This window comes from Nilaparvata lugens, chromosome 12 (genome assembly GCF_014356525.2).
Source record: "Nilaparvata lugens isolate BPH chromosome 12, ASM1435652v1, whole genome shotgun sequence".
Lineage (NCBI taxonomy): Eukaryota > Metazoa > Arthropoda > Insecta > Hemiptera > Delphacidae > Nilaparvata > Nilaparvata lugens.
In genome coordinates, this window is record NC_052515.1 from 23,565,555 (window position 1) to 23,589,418 (window position 23,864).

A 23,864-nucleotide genomic window follows, 5' to 3' on the forward strand; every position below is an offset into this window, starting at 1 on the left:
TTAACCGTCACCACATGACACAACAAACTAGGTCTGCTCAGAAATGTAACCTAGTCTATCGTTGACTCGATTTATCGGAAGGTGCAGAAAATAATAAAAATCAACCGCATCTGTTGCCTCTTGACACAAGAAACTGGGTCTGTTCAGAAATGTGACCCAGTTTGTTGCTGACCCGATCTGTCGTTACCCCAGTTTGTCGTTAGTGTGAAATAGTAATCGACCCAGTTTTTCGTCGGCTCACTTATGTTTCTCCTTGCTTGGCCTTGCATCACTTGAGACTGTAGAGCGACCCAAGTTTGTGAAACATGCAGCAACGGCGCATGCGCTTTGTATTAAGCAACAAAGGTCGCTCTACCACAGAATATACAGAATGGAAACTTGTAATCAATCGCCCATCTAACCAATGCTTTTTACATGACGCCATTACTAAACACGTCACGTGACCTTGGGAAGTTCTAATCCTGGTCTTCTGATTGACTCGTAGCAAAACAAGATCAATTGATCCGGATCATTGAAGTGATCCGAACCTACCATCAATACTATTACAATGCGGCGCTTTCTAACAAGATGGCGGATTTTAGCGTCAGGGTACTAGCCAAGTTTCCGTACTGTATGTATACTGTGGCTCTACTACTTATTCTGTGGCTCTACAGTGTCAAGTCCTTGCATTCACCCACTTGTTCTTGTTTTGATAACGTTAAGCATGAACTAACCTAAAAAGTAATTTTGAACGTTGTATTGTAACATAACTATAATGTTTGATATTATGGTTTTAATTATAATATAAGATTCAGATATTGTAAATGATCTATTTTTGATAATGAATTCGGATATTGTTGAAATTCACAATTCCTGCAAGGTTAAAGTTACAAACAAACAATCTCCTAGTACTAGTGAGATTGATAAATTACGGGTGACAGGTACATGCAATCCTATTTATTCTATCGAAGAACTTATTTTATGGAAAGCAAATAATCAACAATGTTTGTGGCAAGACTTCGTTATTCCCAGGGCTGCTACAACGAATCACAAAGTTGCAGGATTTGGTTTCAATTGCCACGATAACAAAGATGAATTGCAGTTAACAAGATTGGTTGGTAATTCTACGCCTAAAACAATACTGTGTCATGACTACAAAGGTGGATATTTGGAAGACAGGTCAGAAAAATGCTCAAGATTTCTATCGTATTTGATTCTTTATTGGTTTGCACATTATTTCTGCACGTTTTTAGTAAAACAAATTAGCCAAAAAAGTATTGATTAGGCCTAGGCCTACATCTTTATTTCAAACAAACAATGTTGATCATTTATATGAAAATGATTTATTATTTTTTAGGTTAGCAAAAACAATACAACGATCGGAAAAGAAAAAAACAGGCTATTGCCCAAAACTTCTTCAATTTCATAATTTTGTTTCAAATTGTCCAAATAGTATACATACGTTATGTCCATTTTAATTCCTACACCAAATCACAATCTAAATATATAAATTAGAATAAAACAAACAATCAATTTTAAATGTGGATAGATTGATAATAAAACTTTCGTAAAAACAAACAAAAAATCTTAATTAAATATTATTTTCACCCAAAATATTATTTTCGTATCAATATGAATGATAACAATCATACTGATAAAGTGAGTGTGTTGAGTGAATAATGTGTATATTGTTAATCTTCCGGTAGTCGCGCCCTACTCAATCACACGAGCAGTCGCGTGTTGTATTTTGTACAACATCCAATTTTCCAAGTAAACTTTGTTTACTGTCAAAACATATTAATTAACTGTATAATTACTTTTTCCATCTTCTTGGATTATTTTACGCCTATGAACATTTGGATGATTACCATTTCATAGCCCAATAAGGTACATCAAGCAAAGCCATCAATCTGTCTTATTGGTTCGTTTACAGTCTCCGTATAGGCCTACAGTCTTTCCCTATCTTATGCACAGTGCGACTCATGCACTGTCGCGACTAAATGGCAACTAAAGACTGAACGATTGCTCGGTTGATACTGCAACTTAGTGGAGTGATGGGGGGAAAGTTTTGGAATGCATAGGTGACTCATCCACTGACACCAACCCATTCAATGGTTTTGTGCAGCAAAAAACTGACACTGTTGTGTTTTTTACAACAGCGCGACTGCCGGAAGATTAACAAAGCAATTCTTGTGTTGATCGCATCATTTTAAAATAATTTGTAGCAGGGAGCCATATATAAACTGTTCATCAAAATGGTCAACAGACCAAACTCTATTAGAATAATCATATCATCTCAATATTAAACATTATGTGTACCTTACTCTCATTGAGATAGCCGAGGTTTATTCATTTATTGTAGATAGATCTGTCAAACTCTCTTTCACTAGTTCCGGCAAAGGCTTGAACATTTTCAATAGGCTGCATTGCACCTTACTCTTGACAACATCATGCCACATTCACATTTTTTCTCCTGTCCTTCTTTCTTCAAATTGTCCTGTTTGAGCGTAGTAGAAGTGCACTTGCTCTCTCCGCTGCAGCGTTGATATATTGCTCCTTACATACAGCAGAGAACTCAAAAAAATTTAACACGAATAAAATTCAACCGGCTTCTGTGCAGCCGGCACTTTATTTATTAAGACGCAGTACAATACCCTTTTCAGATACGTCCCTGGCATGTGGCCCTGCACTATACCGTACACAAAACGAGTAGCAAAAACTACATGATTCGACAAATTAATTCAACTGAATGATCAACAAATGCTCAATTCTCAGAAGCCTCAGTAGTTTCCTGTAAATATATATCAGTTTTGGCAACTTCTTATACAGTCGAAAAATGTGTTGCTCCCTGTCAACTTGCCAATGCCAAATCCATGGAGGGTAACTGATTTTGGATTAAGATTTGTGCTGCCAAGAGTGCACATCAATTCTCGAGGTCCCCCTTCACTGAGAGACAGACAGACAAAAAACACTTATTTCCAAGAAAAAAATCAATTTACAAAACTGCAATTATTGAGAAGTGGCTTGTTCATCACAAACCAGCCTCTTGCTTTCGATATTGCTTGCTCCGCTCTTGCCTTTGTTTCTGTAGGTCCACTACCTTTACCAACAGTAGTGGTATCGCTTGCAAACAGCAGGCTTGAGTTCTGTACTCTCAAATAATTCATTATGATAAGAAAGAGCAAAGGCCCAATCACTGATCCATGTGGTACACCATGAGGCACTCTTGAAGTTGTTTCCATCTTACTACCACGATTGCAATCAATGACAGAATCTGCTTATGGTCCATTAGGTAACGTCATTGACCTGCGCTGCTGGATAGACTGTCAAGGGTTTATAAAACATGTCACAAGAAAGTTTTAAAATGTCATCTCACTATCAAGAATCATGCTTGGAATGATTCCAACTGTCCTTTCAATGTACATTTATTGTAACCTGGTCCATGTTAAAAAACCTAACTCTATTAACAAGACATAGCCATCAGCATGAACATAGAACTAGAAATAGAAATAACCTAATTACCCCATACATCAGACTAAAAAACATTCAAAAGCTATAATTATAAACAATACTTATTATTCAATAAATTACCGACAACAATAAAAAATTTACCACAAAAAAGTTCATATCCACAGTAGCACAATGGCTCAAAAAAAAACAGGCTTCTTATACAATTGACGAGTACCTAAGTCATAACGTGAGCATCTGACTGTTTTATATCATATTTGTATATGTATACATATGTGTACATGTTTGATGTACACGTTATGTATATATGTGTTAGCGGTACGGTATATTGTTAGTATATGCAAAGCTATGTATTATCTTCACATGACGTTTGTTTATAACATTTGCAATGTTCGATGACAAGAATAAAGATTATTGATGATTGATTATTGAAGAAATTCACTCAGGCTATAAAATGGATGCTCTACCAAGAAAACTGCTCGGAATTGTCTATCATTGACTCACTCTGTCTGTTTATTGAACATTTTGAAAGCAATGAAAGGATAACTCCTCTGAGTCCTTGCTGAACGGCATCTTGGCATGTTGATAAGAGTCTGACGGGTTCCATAGCCATGTATCTCACCACGAGTATCAGCACTCCTAGCTCTGTCTCTGATGCGAACCACACATTCAAGAATGTACTGATTTACAACAGTAAGCATTTTTAACTTGTTGAAGAGTGGTCTGAAATGAGCCATGTAGTCACTGGCCGCCAGCACTCTAACAGCCTTTCTCTGCAGAAGCAGCTCATCACCAAGTCGTCCAGAGTGCCCCCACCGTAATCTGGCTGTAATCAGCCACCGTGCCCCATGGTCTGCCTTGAAAGCGTTTCTTGAGAGCTCCTTTAGTACGAACCGTGAGATACACAGTCAAAACCAATTTTTCAACTCATGTAACAAACTCATTGTTTGTTTTATTTTTATTTGTAGTTCTAAGATTTAAGTGTGGAAATTGAAATGGACAAAACATACATATTATTTTGACGATTTGAGACAAAATTAAGAAATAGAAGAAGTTTTGGGCAATAGCCTGTTTTTTAGTTTCTAACTATTGTATTTTTTGCTCTATCAAATGAATACACGAATAAAGAACTTGGAATTTGAACTAGAATTCTAACCTGCTTCTCTAATTTTTGCAGATTTCCCTACGGTGTTGAGACAGATGACATTTATTCGTTTTTTCATTGGTCGGCCATTGACATATTTATTTACTTCAGTCACAATATTGTCACTATCCCAACCCTCCCATGGCTGAACACTGCTCATAGACATGGTTGTAAGGTGTTGGGTATGTTTCAAACATAGTTTATCAATTTTAATAATAATTCTTCTGAATATACTTTATATCCATGATAAGATTTGTGAATTATATAATTGTGAGATTTGAATGATACTAAATTAGTTTTAGATAGGTTCCGATCCTCCGGCAAATGATTTGAAGGCTATTACCATAGATAAACAATAGCATGAGTAGATATCCCATAGTATAGGGCGTTTATGTCGCAACTTTTTCAAGCCGATAGTCCACGTAGTTCTTTCCCGTGAAGCTGTGTGACGCTGGTAATTTCTCATACTGTTCCGTTTATACACTCTCACCCCAACAAAATAGTAAAATTCGACAATAATCAACAGTAATCAGCTTGAGATAACAGTAAAAGTTGCGACATGAACGCCCTATACCATGGGATATCTACTTACGCTATTGTTCATCTATGCTATTACTGACTTGATGGTTCTGTCTCCGGCTATGGATCACGAAATCTAGCATTGATAGATAATACGAAGAATTTGACGAGGACCCAATGAAGAAGTTTTTACCTTTAATATCCATGGAGATATTTTTTAAAATCAGCTGTTATGTTTTTTTTATAAAAGGCCTTATTTTGTAAATCTGATAACTTAAAATATTTGAAATTATTTCACTACTTATTTAAGTACCCCTCTAAACCCAAGGACCTTCCATACATTTCAACCATCCAGTAATCAATCTTGATACTGTAATTATTTATTGATTTCAAGGGTTAATAATCTGTGTTTTTCTCATTTACAGGGACATTTATAACAGAATACGATCCCGATAAAGAAGCTTGGGATGAAATTTTGAAGAGCGAAGAAAATTTTACCGCCGTAATTGAGAATTTGGCCGAAATCTGTCGGTTTTTCAAATTTGATGGATATCTACTAAACATTGAAAATGACATACCGACGCAACATGTTCCCCGACTTATAGAGTTTGTGAAACTGTTAACTGAGAAACTGCACAGCATTTCACCTGACCATGAAGTAATATGGTATGATTCAGTAATTGCACCTTCTGGAAATCTTCGATGGCAGAACAAACTGTGCTCATTGAATAGGTCAGTATCACAACAGTTATTTATAATAGTCGTCAGTGTTAGAACAGAGTCAAGACTTGTAGTTGAGATAATCTATATATAATATATATATATAAAATAAAAAAGCGAAATGACATTATTCACTCACTGACTGACTGACTGACTCACTCACTCACTCACTTGAGTTGATTTTTTCACTTTTGTTGACTTTGTTAGGTTGGCACCAAGTTCAAGATTGAAATGCATTTATCCAGGACCTCCTAAATACCAATTTATTCTGTACTTCCTAAATACCTATTTAGGAGGTCCTGATTTATCGCGGAAAAATTGATTGGGTACTGCTACTTCAATCAGAGCTATTCCTGGGGTGTTTTTCGAGATCAAATCGACATAATACGTTCAAATTCGGTACAGAGGCTCCACTGAGGTCTACATGCAGGCGAGCGAGCTGATCTCATTTTTGGACAGTCCAATCGGGGGTCCAGAATTCGGTACAGAGGTTCCGCTGAGGTCTACATGCAGGCGAGCGAAGCGAGCCCGCTGATCTCATTTTTGGACGATCCAGTCGGGGGTCCAGGGGGCGAAGCCCCCAGGCTAGACGGACATGGCGAGTGAAGCGAGCCTGACGGCTAGTAAATTATATTTCTTTACTTAACCTATTTTTTGGACTTGTGTATGAATCAAAATTTTGTAAAGGGACAGTTTTGGGCTGAGTCTGTTGGTTCTTCCCCAATCATTTTCGTAAATTGTGTTTTGTATAGCATTGAATAAAAATAAATAAAAAATATCCCATGCAGCTCAAAGGTCAGCTTTCTTCTCAAGTCACTCGTCTAACAAACCAAAACCTCATGATATTTCATTACATCATAATTAAATAATTAATTATTTTTAAACTAAACTCCAAATGCTGTAAACAACCCCAAAGACTTCTGCTACTGTAAATATTGACCACTAGAAGGAAATTCGATGAGAACTACTATCCAAAAATTATTATTATTTTTAATAATTTCATAATTCTCAACAATGCAAATTAATGGTCATAACCAATTTTTGAATTAAATTGTTGTGAGTGAAGCTATAATCACAGAAAAAGAATGAACTTTGTTCCTGCCTCAGTGCTATAAGCCTAACATATTTTCTTGGATATGTCTTTTAATTTAAATTCAAAAGAACCGTTTTGGATTGAGCCTGTAGTCTCTTCTCATAATAATGGTGATCATTTTTAAATTTTAAATTTGCTTTTGTTTTGATTTAGACTGTAAATATATACTTAGTAAATGTAATTCAGAGAATCGACAATTATTCATTGAAATACTGCCGATTCATGTAGTTACATCACAATATTATACTATCGTCATTCAAATTGTATTCAATATTTATTCTTATTAATTAATTTTTCATACTTACTTTCATTGGCGCTACAGTCCGATGTGGACCTTGGCCTCCTGCACAATTCGCCTCCAATCGTCTCTCCTCTCCGTCACATTCTCCCATCCTCTGACGCCCAAAACACGCAAATCGACCCTCACATCCTCCAGCCATCTCCTACTGGGCCTTCCTCTTCTACGCGTACCAATCATTTTACTTTTTAACAAATTATGCGGTAGCCTGCAGTGCTCCATTCTCTGGACATGCCCCAACCATCTCAACCGTTGAGCCCTTTATAACTCGTACAATATCTTCTGGTCCCATGAAATTGGCAATCTCTTCTTTATTTCTAATGCGCCACCCATATTCTGTTCTGACTGGTCCCATGATACGCCTTACAATTTTTCTCTCAATTAATTTTTCATACTTTGTAAAATTCTTTGAATAATTATACTGTCATTCAATGTAATTTAGTGTGTGTGTATAAGCCAGTATATATTGTAACATTCTTAAATAAAGAACTCTAAATGTGAACATAACCTAGATTTGGAATGTTGTATAAATTAAAATGAGCCATTTCAAAAGTTATAATAGATTGTACAATATTAGATGATTATAGATTTTTGAAATGTTGTTGTGTGAATAAATTATAACTACAATGCTTTTTGTGTAGTTGAGAAGTTGATATTGTGGTAATTATTCATATTGAATGAAAAAGACTAAGAAATTGTCAAAAAACCACTGATTTATTGATAATTAGAAAGTCCGGTTTCGGTTATTACACCATTGTCAATCTCTGATAAACTAAAACTAAATACAAGAGCAGCAGAATTTATACTAGTAGGCGAGTACTGCTATTGGTCAAGGGCATGAACGCCTGCCATTGGCCTAGCTAGACAGTCTCCTCCCCCTCAACGGTGTGACAAAATGGCGTCTTAAGCAACAGAATCGCCATGATAATAAAATTTACTTTTAGTACAAAATAAGAACCAAGAAAACAAGTGTGAAAGATAATAAAACAAATATGTAAATGGAAAAACTATTGACTAATGTATGCTTACAATTTTATGATAAAACTAAATTCGTAGTGTTGTACTGGTTGAAATGAATCTGGTCATTTAAACTATACTGGGAATTTTCCTTAATTACTCTTGTTATTTCTAAAGCCTCTAGAATATTCAAAGATCTGCCTTTGTTATTAACATGCAGAAACTCAACATTCTCCTTAACTGTGAACTTGTGATTATTTGTTATCAAATGTTCTGCAAAGTTAGATTCCCCATTTTGTTTATTCCAATCTCTGATGTGTTCTTTAATTCTACTTTTGAAACTTCTACCAGTCTGACCCACATAATAAGCATTACAATCATCACTCTTTTTCATTCAATAACTACAATGCTGTGTTGCAGTGTGTTTTTCGACTTGTGTGACGGTATATTCCTGAATTATTGCTGGAGTGAACAAGATCTAATGGACTCAGTGTCGCTGGCTGATGTGAGGAGGCATGACGTTTATGTGGGAGTGGATGTGTTTGGGCGTGGCTGTATTGGGGGAGGAGGCTTCAATTCTTCTCAAGTAAGTGTCTACACTCAATCCAAAATTCGCCAGTCTCTAAAATAATGATACAATAACATCTAGAGCTATAACGTTAGTGGAAATTATAGGAATGCCACTTTTCCTCTTTCACCGCCTTTTATATCAGATAGCTATTATTCAAGTTATCATGGTAAATCTAATATGATATTAATTATTGATATTGTTAAAAATGATCAATTCTCTAAAATATATTTTATTTGTTAAGAAAATAATTCTAGCGCCTTATACAGGGTGTCCCACGAAAGGTGTAACAGCCGAAGACCATAGATTTGACATGAGATTTGCAACAAAAAAATGTCAGTGAAATTTTCTTATTTCGACCTCAGTTTTCGAGATATATCAACTTTTCGATATTTTTGAAAAACGTCAATAACTAGAAAACTATCAGTCAAATTTTAATTGTAAGGAAATGGTTTGAAAGAGGAAGAAATTTCCTATAAGATTCATATAATTAGTTGGCGTACTTTGTTTGGCGTTTTTGAACTTTTTATGAGCGTTCAAACAGTTAGGAATTTGGCTTTGAAATCGACGAATACACTTTATTTAACCTTGAGCGCTCATAGATAGTTCAAAAATGCCAAAAAAGGAACAAATTATATAAATCTATTGGAAATTTATTCCTCTTTCTAAACATATCCTTAGAATTAGTTTTTGATTGATGGTTTTCTAGTAATTGACGTTTTTCAAAAATATCGAGGAATCGATATATCTCGAAAACAAAGGTCGATATAATAAAATTTCACTGAACATTTTTTGTTGCAAATTCTATGTAGAATCTATGGTCTTCGGTTGTTACACCTTTCGTGGGACACCCTGTATAGTGGATAGATGTGATTCAAGCTATCACGGTAAATCTGATCAATGTCAATCAATATTATTGATTGACATTGTTAAAAATGGTCTATTCTTTCAAATATATTTTATTTGTTAAGAAAAAAGTTTTTCCATGATTCAACACTACATTTTCATAATCGAGATGGAATATTTGTATAGTTTATCATATTTCTACATATTCTACAAACAATTTCGGAGTTGGTAAAGGGTAGAGCTATCTGCTTTGCCTAATGACAAACAAGGATAACAAACCAATGTTAATTAGATTCTGTCTTTATAACCTGAATCCCACTATAGACTATCTACTAAAATCAAATAATAAATACTGATCAATAAAAGGAAGTGATTGTTCCTCCAAATGTGTTCATACCAGTAAAATACAAAATGAAGTACTTAAAATAAATTCGATTATTTACCAACAGCTCAAGTTTTGATGGAAGAAATTAATATAGAATTTTTGTATACAAATTGAAATATTTGATTATCAAATAAGCCAATCTGAAGAGTTTTTAAATAAGTGAATGTACGTTTGTGAAAAACTATATATATTTTTTAATTTCCAGGCGATGAAACTCATTCACAAGCACGGTTTATCGACGGCAATATTCGCTCCTGGTTGGACTTTTGAAAAATGTTCAAATGTTGAGCTTTTCCTACGGAGAGAGACGCTATTCTGGAGCCATATCTGGCCCTATCTCTTCATCCATGGACCTGTCACACTACCCTTCAAAACGTCATTCTGCATAGGCCGAGGGAAAAACAAATGGCAAATGGGAAACGTATGTATATTGATTTTAAAAATTTATTTTTAATCAAACAAGTCCTTGAAATCAATAATAAAACACTAAAATATTGTGTGAAAATATCACGATTCTATTAAAATCTTACAATTGGAGGATGTTAATGTAATGTTTATTTTTTGTTTCCTATACAGTTTTAACTTCCTGATTGAATGTTAGGCTAAGTGAATTTTTTGAGAGGATTGTCAATGTAATACTGTTTCTTTTTGCTTCTTCTACTTTTGTTTTAGTTTTCAAATTTCCAACTAAATTTTTAATAATATTGTATTTTAGTTTTATGAAATAGCACAACTCGCATCTGCGCTCAGATTCTTTCTTAGCGGATGCTAATTTTTCCATAAGAATTTAATTTATATTTATGTTTGTGAACTGTATTTTGAATGGAAATATATTTGATTTGATTAGATTACAAACATGTTTAAACACCTATGTTCTATATTCTAATGTATTATTATGGATAAATATCACCATATCTCACCAAAAATAGTATCTGAAGTCCTTGAAATCTTTTGGTGTTGTTGACTGTTTGATGTGTCAGGGGAAATTATCATTATTTTTTTGTGTAGATTGTTGGAGATAAATGGGGTTGCTTAACAAATCAGCAATACCAACTCTCCACTTGCTATTGTCCTGGTAGAGAGGATGGTGAAACAGACACTACTAGTTGCCTCGACATTGCTACCAGCGAGTCTTTTCAAGGTGGTACTTGCATCGAAATAGTAAACCACAATAACAAACTCGAAATAAACAAAAGCATGATCAGGTAAACAATAATTTTCGCACTCCTCTTTTCATTCTCCTTAGTAAATATTTCAATCAAACACTCAATCAATCAATTTATTCAGCCTGACGATACAGTATTACATAAGGCTATGTCTCAAAGGCTATCCAATTACTAAAGGCTACTCCGTATGATATTACTTTTGACTTGGAGAAATATGCGGCGCTGAGAAATGGAGGGAGATCAGCCAATTACAGTGATGGATAGAATCATAGGTAGAAGCGCAGTTGCCAATTTGTCGATTAGATTGAGTTGACTCAATGCTTTCAGAGAGGAAACTTTGTAAGTTTAGCATGAGGGCTTGGATACTCACTAGAAATTGGAGAACGCTTGCTGGTACAGAACGGTAACATCGCCGCCGTTGTATCCCTACCACTGTATGCCTTCTCTGCTGCGCATGTCCATCCCAAGTCAAAAGTAATTTTGTACCGAGTATAAAACCGATCTCCTCGTCTATGAACTTGATAGTGTACTAATACAATCTATAGTCTTCAAAGCTACGAGAAAATCCCTGGATTGTAGAGTTAAATATGATTATTTTTAATTATTTATTATACTTATTAATGTAAGTGGAGAAAATAATATTGTCACAATATTTTTAACTTCACGTACATCAATAACTAACAATAATAGAATAATAATATGTAAAGATGCAATCCAGAGATTTTCTGTCGCTCAATTTGAGAACATCCTGAAAATGAAGCATTTTCATTCAAGTTAATTATTATGAATCTGAAATTTGTTCAAATTGCAATTAATACATTTTCAATTTGTTCAAATTGCAATTTATACATTTTCTATTTAATAGCTACTCAAAATTTTTCAGATTATTCACGTGTGGTTTTTCTTGTCCTGGACAGATTTTCATAGAATTAACTTATAAGTCAACTACTCCCATAGCATTGGTGCTATTTGTGCAGGATGAGAAACGTATCAGGTAAGAATCTGTAGTAGTTCAGTAGTCGATACTTGTATTTTCATTTATTCATTTATCTATTTCATGATTCTTTAATAATTTAATAATAAAAGATGTATTCCATGACTACTTATCAGAAGATTAGGAATTGCTATTGCTATCAAGTCCAGTACAACCTAGATCAACTGTCACTGTCACATCATCGTTGAAACTACAATAATTGACAATAATATTAACAAGAAGATTTATGTGGGAGTTTTTCGTATTTTCAGCTTTTCCGGTTGGAAAAATATTGAAAAATTTCGTTCAATTAATTATTTGACTTCACTGGCAATTAAATAATTCAAATATCATGATTCATTCCTTTATTGTTTATTGAAGATTATTATTATTCAAATTGATGATTATACTGTAATCAATATTATATCCATTTTTTGTAATTCAAATTTCTCACACACTGTTATAATCAATAAATATTCCAATAAACAATCATAATGTGAGTATACAAGTGCTTTTTAACCTACTCTCCAATCATATTTGGAATGTGTGTACTCTATAACTTCACCACCCCATTTGTGCCCAAATTATTTTTTTCTTTCAAAATCATGTATTTTCCATGAATATAACTTGGTTTATGCCTAATAAATGCCATTTCATTAATTTTTATCACAAAGAGTTCTCAGGGACCTGGAAAATCGATGTTCCCATTTGGGAACAGTGGGCACGAAAGGGGTGGTGAAGTTATAGAGTACACACATTCCAAATATGATTGGAGAGTAGGTTAAAAAGCACTTCTATACTCACATTATGATTGTTTATTGGAATATTTATTGATTATAACAGTGTGTGAGAAATTTGAATTACAAAAAATGGATATAATATTGATTATATTCATTATAAATCATCAATTTGAATAATAATAATCTTCAATAAACAATCAAGAGATAATAATAGATAATGATAGATAATAATAGATAATAATCAAAATAATTATAGCAAACAATATAGCATTATGATGAAAATAGAAAATGATAATAAATGCATAGGCTCATCAGTACAGGCTATCTCTTCATTTTGAATGGAAAATCATAGAGCAATGATTATGAAGTGCTACATTACATTTATTACATTTCACGCGGGCATTCTTCTTGCATTGTGCACATCTTGACTGTCTCTCATTTGGAACAATGTGACGATTCAGACCATCATATCGTACATGATCCGTCACCCTCTTATCTACTGCTCCTAAAGCTTGCACTACGCGTGAAGGCCTACCCAGAGCCAATCTTTTTGAATATTTCTGTAGATATGACATACATATCTGTCGTGTGAAAGCAAGGAGGTCAAGTTGTTCAGGTTTGTTCTTTCTAACCCACCTATGCAATTGCCAAGCATTGTTCATGGAGGCATTGAGTGGGAAACTAAAAAGCTGCCAGTACCATTTATGCTTCTGATGTTTATCCTCATTTTGAAATGTTTTCATCTAACCTATCAACCCCGCCCATGTACGTATTGTACAGGTCACAACAAGCAGGTTGATCAATGTGAATGAACTTTTTCAATGCCTGACTGTAGCGTTTTACTTTCCCCTTTGGCTCAATACCTGCTTGGGAAGAAATGAAATTTACAATATTATTGTCATGGTATTGGACCAATGTAATACCAGAGCTTTCATCCGTCAACTGATGCATTGATCCCCTACTTTTTTTGCGTAATATTTTTGCATCAATTATTGGAGCCCTCTCTACCCTATTGGACCTGATTGTTCCAGTGCTCTACACCCCTTTATTTTTCAGAGCCTCCACAAGTTTTATAGTACTGAAAAAATTATCGAAGAACAAATTGTAGCTTTTTGCCGGTAGTTTATCAATCAAATCCATAACAACAGATCCTCCAACCCCAAGCTCTGGGATTGTATTCCCAGTTTTAGCACCCTGGTAAAGATTACCTTGTATCAAATAGCCCAACCGAGTGCAGAGACTCCAGCACTTATAACCAAACCGTATTGGTTTACCATGCATGTGCTGTTTAGCTCCATGCCTCCCAAAATACGGAATCATTGATTCATCAACAGATAAATTTGTTTCACCAATGAAATATTGAAGCCACCTCTCATTCAACATTTTCCACAAGGGTGAAATTTTAGAAAAACGATCACTCTTATCCAATTTGTTGTTATCACATACATGGAGATAACGCATTATTTGGGAAAATCTGTTCCGTGACATGGCCTCACTAATGGCATTGTTATGGGCATCAGGACTTTGTTCCCAATACATACGCCTCCTTGATACCTGACAATAACCACTTACTAATAAAATTGCAATGAAAACTCTACACTCTTCAGGACCAAAATTCAAATTTACCTCACCGTTTTGAAGAGCGTACAGATTAGTAAAGTCACAGATATGATTTACAACTTCATCATCATAAAAGAGTTCAAATAATTCAACCGGTTCACCATCTGACTCTTGTAACGAGCTTGGCAATTCATATTCTTTCTCTTGAAGAGCTTTGATATCCTTCTCAACCCAATGATAGGTTTTTTTCATCTTCACTGAAGTACCAGCTGTTCCACCTGTTGACTGTGATGAATCCCTGCTAGTTGTAGAAGGTCCAGCCTGAGGATTTCGAGAAGGTCTAGCCTGGGGATTTTGAGAAGGTCCAGCCTGGGAATTTCGAGAAAGTCCAGCCTGGGGATTTCGAGAAGGTTCAGCCTGGGAATTTCGAGAAGGTCTAGCTTGAGAATCTCGAGAAGGTCCAGCCACTAAGTTTTGAGACAGATTAGTCTGTAATTTTGGAGAGACTAAGTCTTCTAGAGCAGGTTGTGGTTCAGAAGAGATGATTTCAGTTCTAATACCTTCTTCTGTGACTCTCCTCATTGAAGCTTCAGCGTGGGATAGAAGTTGCTTCTTTGACAAGCGGTCAATATCTACTTCATCTTCTTCACCACTGTCACCTTCTGAGAGAATATCCTCGGGAGGAATGAGTGTGATGTGTGCATCCAGGAAATCATCTTGTGCCAAAATTTCTTCAATTTCGAATAATGAGAGACTGTAACAAAAAAAATATTTTTTTCAGAACACCATCCCATTCATGCCCACTGTTCCCATTTGGGAACATCAAATTTCAAATGTCTGTGATAGAAAAATATGATGTAAATTTATAGATCTGGCTCCTGTTATTGGTAGAGACATACATTGAGTATAATTGAGAATGAAAATTATCAATTTTTACATGAATAGAAAAAAATATAACTTACTTTTCATTTGATGCTATGACGCGACAAAAGTAATGAACTTCGACGTGCTTGTACTCATCACAAACTGATGCAATAATGCTGAAAAATGGTGGGTGTCTGCAGTAATGCCAACACAACATATCTGATTCATAAAATTTCCCTCCCTATTAGTATTATTGGAACCACAACAATAATAATGACTTGTTCCCATTTGGGATCAGTGGGCATAAATGGGTTTTAATAAAAATCATCTACATGATCAATGAAATATTGGTTCAATTCTAACTAATAAAAACAATATATTGGTTTTTTAAATGTTTTAATCAAAGGGTACTACAAGTTTTTATATTGTTTTTATTAATTTGAATAAAGTAGTCCATATAAGTGAAGTGTTTTTATGGTTCAATTCTGTTTCTAAAGCATATATGCATAAAAAACTTGAGAACTTACATTCTTCAAGCCATATATGATTATTCAATTTTACAATTTAGTTCAATGAATTATTCATTTGATTAATCATTCAGAATCACACAACTTGTAGAAATGTACCACAGCCACAGGCTCAAGCCCAAAACGGTTATCTATTTATTAATTCATCAATGATAATAATTAATGCAATGAGTGCATTAATGCAGTAGGCCAACATTAGTGTCAAGTAATCTGTATTTGTTTTTTTTTTTACATTTTAGAAAAGTGTTCTTGACCTCAGTGGATTGTCTTGATGAATTGTCAGATACCAATTCTAGAGTAAGGAAAATCGAAAGAAATTCACACATTGATATCCTGAAACGGGTTTCCAAGCAAGTTCATCAGAATGGTTGGTCAACTGAGTGAGTATTTTCAATTAATTTAATAGATATTAGTTGCAATTCTCAAGCGGACTCGCCATTGTTAACTAAGTCAATTTGCAATAATGTTTACGAAATACGGTGGTAAAACTGATCAGATATCATCGCAAGGAGGCTGACTTCATGTCCTGAAAGTTTAGTTTCATATGGATCAATTTAGCCGTTTTTGAAAATAAGTAATTTGTCTCGTTACTTATTGGATGACCCTCGTCGAAGTCAAGTTCCAATAACTAAGTTTTTGTGAATTACTCGAAAGCACCATGCTCAACTTTTCTCGAAAAGTTGTTCAACTTTTCTCAACTTTGTTTTTTTCAAAACCAAGTTGAAGTTTTAATGGTAGTTTATGCAACAGATGTATTAGAAGAGTTTCATATTGAGCCGGGAACACTCCTGTCCGATCCCACTGTCGGATCATACTGTCAGACGACTGATGTATGACATCGAAATAGATAACGGACTTGAATGCGGCAAACCCCTCCTGTCTGTCGTAAGACCTGTTCCACCCAACATAGAAAATCGTACATGAGTCGGTAGGAACGCTGCCTATTATAGGCTATACATTGTTAAAAACGATCTGGCAACGTTGCGGAGCTAGAAAAGGGTAGCGTTATCTGCTTTGTCGAATGATAGACAAGGATATCAACACCAATAATCAAATACTGTCATTATAACAAGGACCTCACTGTAGGTAACATTTTATCCAAGTCTAAAAACGTGTTCATTGTAAGTTACAAGTTATAAAAACTAAACAGAAAATAAATAATTTGTATGTTTATTTGCAGCACATTTGTGTACGATTAATAATCAAATACTGTCATTATAACATGGACCTCACTGTACATTTTTCCATGTCTGACTCTGAAAACTTGTTCATTGTAAATTACAATTTATAAAAACCAAACAGAAAATAAATCAGTTTCTTTATTTGCAGCGCATTCGTGTACGATTTGATCGGCAGGACCATCATCGAAATAGATTTTGTGAATCTTGGTGTTGAGAAATCTACAGTTCTCCTTGGAGAATTATCGCTACAGAAAAGATAATTTAAAGTACTTAGTCACTAGACTAGGAAAATAGAGTACATTGATGTAATAGAAGCACCTGTTACTTCTACCTATTTTTGGATTTGCTACTTGATAAATAAGGCTATGGTCAGTGCTTCCCAACCGTTTTATCTATCTTATTCCAAAATATTCTAAAATTTTCTTTCATTATTCCAAAATAATGCAATCTATATTATAAATAGTTTCAGCTATTATAATTTATAAATTGGCTATATGGTCTCTTGTGGAAAATTGTTGAATACTCAAAGATTTACTGAAGATATATAATTATATTAAACAAATTATGCAGACCTCAGAATATGGTCAATTTTAATTTATTATTTGTTCCTATCGGAGCGAACAATTCAAACTCGAATTACTTCTATTATTCAATGAATTCGAGGAACAAAGTACATTACTGCACCCTCATATGAATAGACTTCTCAATTGGATGTCTTGTCCGTCTACGGAAGTAATTGTAGGAGTAATAATAATATAAGGCTACAATTATTATTTTAAATGCCAATCATACATTTTTCAAAAATAGGTGATAAAATTGAGGTTGATTGGTGTCCAAAGCGATAGTTATTGTCGAACATACAATCACCAAACTCCTTAAATACTAACTGAGAACTCGCTTGGATCGTTCAATAATTATTGTCATAAATAAAAAAAAATTATGAGTCTACTTTTGTGATTGATTTATGTAGTACTGTACTCAAGTTTAAAATATTTTTCAAGTTATCTGAAATTGTTTTGTTGGAGAGAGATATATTGATTGTTATTATTTCTTCATATTCTATTGTTATAACATATTCACGAAATAATATAATATTTTGCTCAATTTTCCACAATATTCTAGCTATAAATATTAATTTGAAACCTCATTGTTCCATAAACGTGATAAATTTATGTATTTTTAGATTTTATTAAATATTTTTATAAGCGTTCTCATGTTATTGTTCAATCCTCATAATACCTTACCATATTTTTTAATCTTGAATGATTTGATTTTATCTTCAGCTAAGAAAAATATAGCTGAATAAATGGAGGTGCATGATAAACAATCTAGTGAATGGAATTTCAACATTTTGAAGCTATGTGAGTACTAATCCATTTGCAGTTGGGAGATTTGTACTATTTACAGTTTGCTGTAAATATGTAAATACTTTGTTTTGTAGAAGTGTGTGTAGACAGTAGTTGGAGAGTATCGAAGTAGTGTAATAATATGTCTCAATACCTGCAGATTTGGAAGTAACTTCCAAAGTATTCTTCTAACTTCCAGGTATTCTTGTAGTTTGCCCAACAAGGCGTCTACTAGAGCTCTTGAAATTCAAATACACATTTTGTAGTAGAAAAGGATTGACATATTCATTTATTTATAAATAGAAATATTAATCTGAGTACCCCTATAAATTATAAAATATTTATATTTTCATAAAATATTATAGATTAATATTTTTATTAATATTAAAAGTAGCCCTAAAGAAAAAAGTCATATATTATTCATGTTCAACAATTTATCATTCGGGATTTCAGAAATTAGTATGTTTTATTTCTCTCCCCACGTTCCTAGTGGTAAGTCACCTAATCTGTAGTTTTATTTATTATGGTATATCAATTCGTTTTCTATTGAAAGTATGAAAGATAAAAAAGAATATTCATAAATAGGTACAGTAAAATGAAATAAACATCATCTAGTTCACTTACTTCAAATGAATGATCATCAATATACAATGCAGGATGCTCTATAAATAATTTTAATTGAACATTATAATCTTTTGCATTCATATCAACTGTAATAGAAATCTTATTATATACTACTACAACTTATAATTCAATATTACTATGATAATATGACTGAAAGTGAACAAATCTTTGTAAAAAGTGAATGTTTCTATCGTGAGATTCACTTTTAACTGGCTGAATGGGAAGCAGTAATGCTATTCATAAGGAAAGCTGACAGTTTTAAGTATATCTTACTGAACTGTTTATGTTTTACAAATTCAATGCCATTGAGAAACAATGAACAACAAATCAATTCTCACTTATTTAGTATTGATATAAGTGGGACATAGTACATAATAGAAATATAGGATATTAAAATGAATTTTCTAGAGAAGTTGAAACCAATAATGCTAGAAGATAAGAGGAACACCATTAAAATGGATGGTAATAGAGTGTTGGGTAATATTGCATCTTTCAAGTTTTAACCTTGTACTTAATATAATAGAGCTTGGAAAATTATCATAGGTATTCCAGAATAAATACCATTTGGAAGGCCCAAGTGACCTTTCCTCCTCTGTCATTAATTTAATATCAGTTAAAATCGTTTTGGTACTCTGCTAACAAGTGACTGCGGTATCTATTATAAGAACTCAAATATATGTGTTTAACAAACTAAACTCTTTTTCTTTCAATTAGATTCTTCAGTTATTTAACTAGGTGCCGGAAATAACTGAAAATATACAATAAATTACAATTATTATTATTATTATTATTATTATTATAATTTTATGGCCTTCATTGGACCACTGTAGTCAGTATCTTCCACCTTTACTCCGTCCTCTCTCAGCCCAATATTTCTTCATTCGTTCAGAAATTAATTTCCTTTCCTCGTCCGAAATCACTCTTCCCATTCTGTGTCTGACTTTGATCTGCAGTCTGGTCTGTTTGTCCTTCAGGATTCTGATGTTGTCCGACTTGTTCTTCAAATCTTCGAATGTTATATTCAACTCTCTCATATCCTCCTTGAGTTCGTCAATCCATTTTATATTTGTTTTACTTTTCCACAACTTTTCAATAATTCTTCTGCTTAGTCTGTCCTCCGAAGCTCTAATCAGGTGACCGAAGAAAGATATTCGCTTTTTTTTATTGTACTTGTGACAGGTTCAATTTCTTTGTAAACAGTTTCGTTGGAAGCTAATCTCCAGTGTCCATCTACTTTATAGTTCTTGTTAATACAGGTTCTGATGATTCTTCTTTCGATTTTTAGTAATTTGTCTATTGCGATGGTATTGGTAGTTTTAAAGATGGTTTCACTTGCGTAAGTTATTACCGGTTGAGTGACTCTCTTGTAATGCTTCAATTTTGTGGCTATTGATAGTGATTTCTTGTTGTAAGTGTTCTTTGTGGCATACTGTGCTCTTCTCAACTTATTCAGTCTACTGTCCCACGTTCGATTCTCATTGAGATTGTAGGTTATGATTTCACCTAGATATTTGAAACTGTCTACAATCTTTATTTCTTGATCTCCTATACGGATTTTCTTTGCAAGAGGTGGATCAGTTAGCATGAGTTCTGTTTTTTCAAAAGATATTTTAAGGCCAATCTGAGAAATAGTCTGTAGTGTATTTATTTGTTTCTTTGTTTCTTGAATATTTATTATATTATATTTATTATATTATATATAATATAAATATTAATAAATTACAATATATAACTGAAAATAGTGGAAAATATGGTTTTAGACAACCCCTGAGTTAATACAGTGTGGGGTCGTTCATGTTCAAAAATAATCAATTATATTGTCAAATTTCCATCTGATACTCAATATTATCATACTGTAATAACATATGTAATAAAATGTACACTATGAACAGATATATTGTGTAATTTCGCCATATTAAGGTGGAATAAAAACTATAAAAAAGATTCAGTCTAACCAAAAAAGACCACTGCAGATGATTCCTTAGTGCATTGAAACTTAAGTTTGGCTTAATTAAATTATGTGGACAATATCGTTTTTATTTCACCTTAATTATAGGTAATCTTCAATTTAAAAATCAGAGCTCTTTATGGACACATTTGAACAGATAATCATTTTTATAGATGGAGAGTGAGGTAGGCTACACTACTTCCACACAGTCCAATCTAAACTTCCTACTTTACGGTTAGTTTGTAATTTTGTATTACGATTTATAATTCGACAATCTGATCAGATTTGTGAATACCTATTAATTTGTTAGAATTAAATTATGAATCTGAATTTAAAGTTGTACATTTAGGATTAAATTCTAAATTCTACGACGGAAACGTCGATTTTGTGTTTGACGTTTTCAAATCGCTATGATACGCTAAGTTATCAATATATTGGGCTGAAGACTCGTAATGATGACAGAACCAAACAATCCAAAGTCCGATAATATGATTCAAATTAATGGAGTTTTAGACGATCCAAAAAATCCATAAATTTGGTGATAAACCATGTACCGTACGGTACTGTGATTGTTAATTTAATGAAAATTTTCCTTCTTTCCTAATTTTGAATAAATTATGGTACCGTAACGAAGTGAGAGATCGGAGTAGAGTTGCTCTTTGTTTAGGTTTTGCTAGGTTTGTTAATCCTTTGTTGGGAAAAATATAAAAGGAAAATTATTGGGAGAGTTTATAAAGAATAGGCGAATCAATGATTCGAGTGTCATATTTATAAACTCAAGATTAGACTGTACTGATCTACTTAAGTAAACAACATTTAGCACATCTTCATCTAAAATAAGCTACCATTTATAGGTTCCCTTACACAGTTCCACCTGTACTAGGCAATCCCCAGTTGTAAGTATCACACATGTAGATATATTTACGGAAAATAATAGAAAGCTGGTTTTATTTCTACTTTTTGCATTGTTTACTTAATTTCCATAGGTTTCACTTCCTATAAGTATCGTAGTTCCTTTTTTCCGGATTTAGCAACTCCCAGTAGGAAGTAAAACACATGAGGTTATTTAAGGAAAAGAATAGAAAGCATGGAGTAGGTGTGGAGTCAGGAGTGGAGATGTTTTGCCCATTTTGGTCATTCGTCTCATTTCGAATTCTCAGTTGCTTGTCTCTAGCGTGCGCCCCTTACGTTTGAATACGAATATAGTAGATCCTCTCTAGTTTCTAAACGGTTATTAGATCCAGATAAACACTTTCAACAGGATTAGTTCTATTGTCTCCAAATACAGTGTGATAAGATCTGTTCTATCATGGAAAATTCTAGACGAATGTTTGAGCAAGAATGTAGTACGGTAGAAAATATCCAGCGTCTGAAATGGATGATGTCTATATGTTCAGGTACCTAGTTAGTTTGCTTTTAAAATGAGGTAGGTTTTGTAAATGACAAAACGATACCTACAAAATAAAGAGGAAAAATCATATAAATTATTATATGATATATTATATCATATGCATTATTATATGATTTATATTTTAATAGTAATTAAATATAATTACAAAATGTATAATTTACTTGAATTTTAAAAACACTTTTGAAGTGAAAATGCACTTACTGACTGTCTGATGATGACCAATAACAGGTCGAAACGATCGTCACTACAAAAGTAAGTGCATTTTCACTTCAAAAGTGTTTTTTAAAATTCAAGTTTAATTTCAACAGTGAAAAAGTATGGATATACAACAGTATAATTTACATTTAATAGCAATTGAGGAATTGAAAAGTTCTACTGTTCATACATGAAATTAAAAATTTGGATAATATTCAAATCAGTGCTCACACTCTGCTCTCATCCAAGATATACAACATAGCCTTCTCTCTGTATAATAAATAATTGTCAGGAACTACGAAGATCTGAGCTTTGAGATAACGTATCTAATTTGATATTTTTCCAAAACAGCCAATTAATGTGAAAATCATGTAAAAAAGTAACGAACTTAGTTGAATGTCCGCAAAAATCTTGGAAAACATGGAAAGATGTGGTCAATAATCTGCCCTCTTTTGAATGTGGCAAAGATATTTTGCATAATCGGCTTGCCGTTTTAGTAAAATGCACTGACATAAAAAATTGAGAAAATTTACTGATTCACCTCCCATACCCTTCAATGAGATCTAGCCGATCCAAACAGTAAAAAACTCTCTGTGAAGAAGATATAGCGGTTTAATATTGAAATACTTTAATGAGAAAGAATTTACTCCTTTGCTAGCTAACTAAGCATAAAATTCAAGAATCAAATTTGATTTCATTTATGACCAAGAAAGCAAGAAGAGTTTGTTGGTTCCTTGAATAAATAATTTATTCACTATGTAGCTGTCTGATACATTTTCTATTTCACTCTTTTATAATTATTTACTATATTTTTTCCAATAGATTTTTGTTGCATAATGCACAAAAATGTACATACAACATTACAATGCATCACATTGTATGCATCAAAATTTGAGGGTTTCTCCTTCCCACGTATTAACGAGTTGGTTTGTTAGGACTTTTCTATTTCTACTGTGTGAATCATGAAAACTCAGAACGGTAAGGTACCGTATAATATTCACTTCTTGTGATCTTTTGAAGTTTACAATATTCTGCATAGGCACAGAGAAGATAACTTTAGAAGAATATACTTTCCTTCTACTTTGTGGCATAGGCCTGCATCACAGAATAAGTACAGAATGGAAACTTGTAATAAATCGCCTATCTAACCAATGCTTTTTACATGACCCCAATACTAAACACGTCACGTGACCTTGGGAAGTTCCAATCCTGGTATTCCTGGTCTTCTGATTGGCTCGTAGCAGTGAACGAGATCAATTGATCCGGATCATTAAAGTGATCCGAACCTACCATCAATACTATTACAATGCGGCGCTTCCTAACAAGATGGCGGATTTTAGCGTCAGGGTAGC

At 33.5% G+C, this 23,864-nt stretch overlaps 1 protein-coding gene across 1 annotated transcript; it reads left to right on the forward strand.

Annotated features, from left to right (window-relative positions):
• Window positions 1-627: 627 nt before the first annotated feature.
• LOC111048933 (cytosolic endo-beta-N-acetylglucosaminidase) lies at window positions 628-17,925 on the forward strand. The gene is made up of 9 exons (XM_039439216.1): window positions 628-1,158; window positions 4,625-4,773; window positions 5,536-5,842; window positions 8,599-8,764; window positions 10,183-10,398; window positions 10,986-11,182; window positions 12,027-12,137; window positions 16,047-16,187; window positions 17,137-17,925. Exons 1-9 carry the CDS (start codon window positions 821-823, stop codon window positions 17,246-17,248), a joined length of 1,737 nt encoding a protein of 578 aa, XP_039295150.1. The 5' UTR covers window positions 628-820; the 3' UTR covers window positions 17,249-17,925.
• The last annotated feature ends 5,939 nt before the right edge of the window (window positions 17,926-23,864 follow it).

Excerpts from the sequence above, each read along its gene's own strand:
- LOC111048933 (XM_039439216.1), top strand. The coding sequence starts at position 821 with ATGAATTCGGATATTGTTGAAATTCACAATTCCTGCAAGGTTAAAGTT. Across the intron at positions 4,774-5,535 it reads ACATGGTTGTAAGGTGTTGG|GGACATTTATAACAGAATAC; the intron begins GTATGTTTCAAA and ends TCTCATTTACAG. Across the intron at positions 10,399-10,985 it reads ACAAATGGCAAATGGGAAAC|ATTGTTGGAGATAAATGGGG; the intron begins GTATGTATATTG and ends TTTTTTGTGTAG.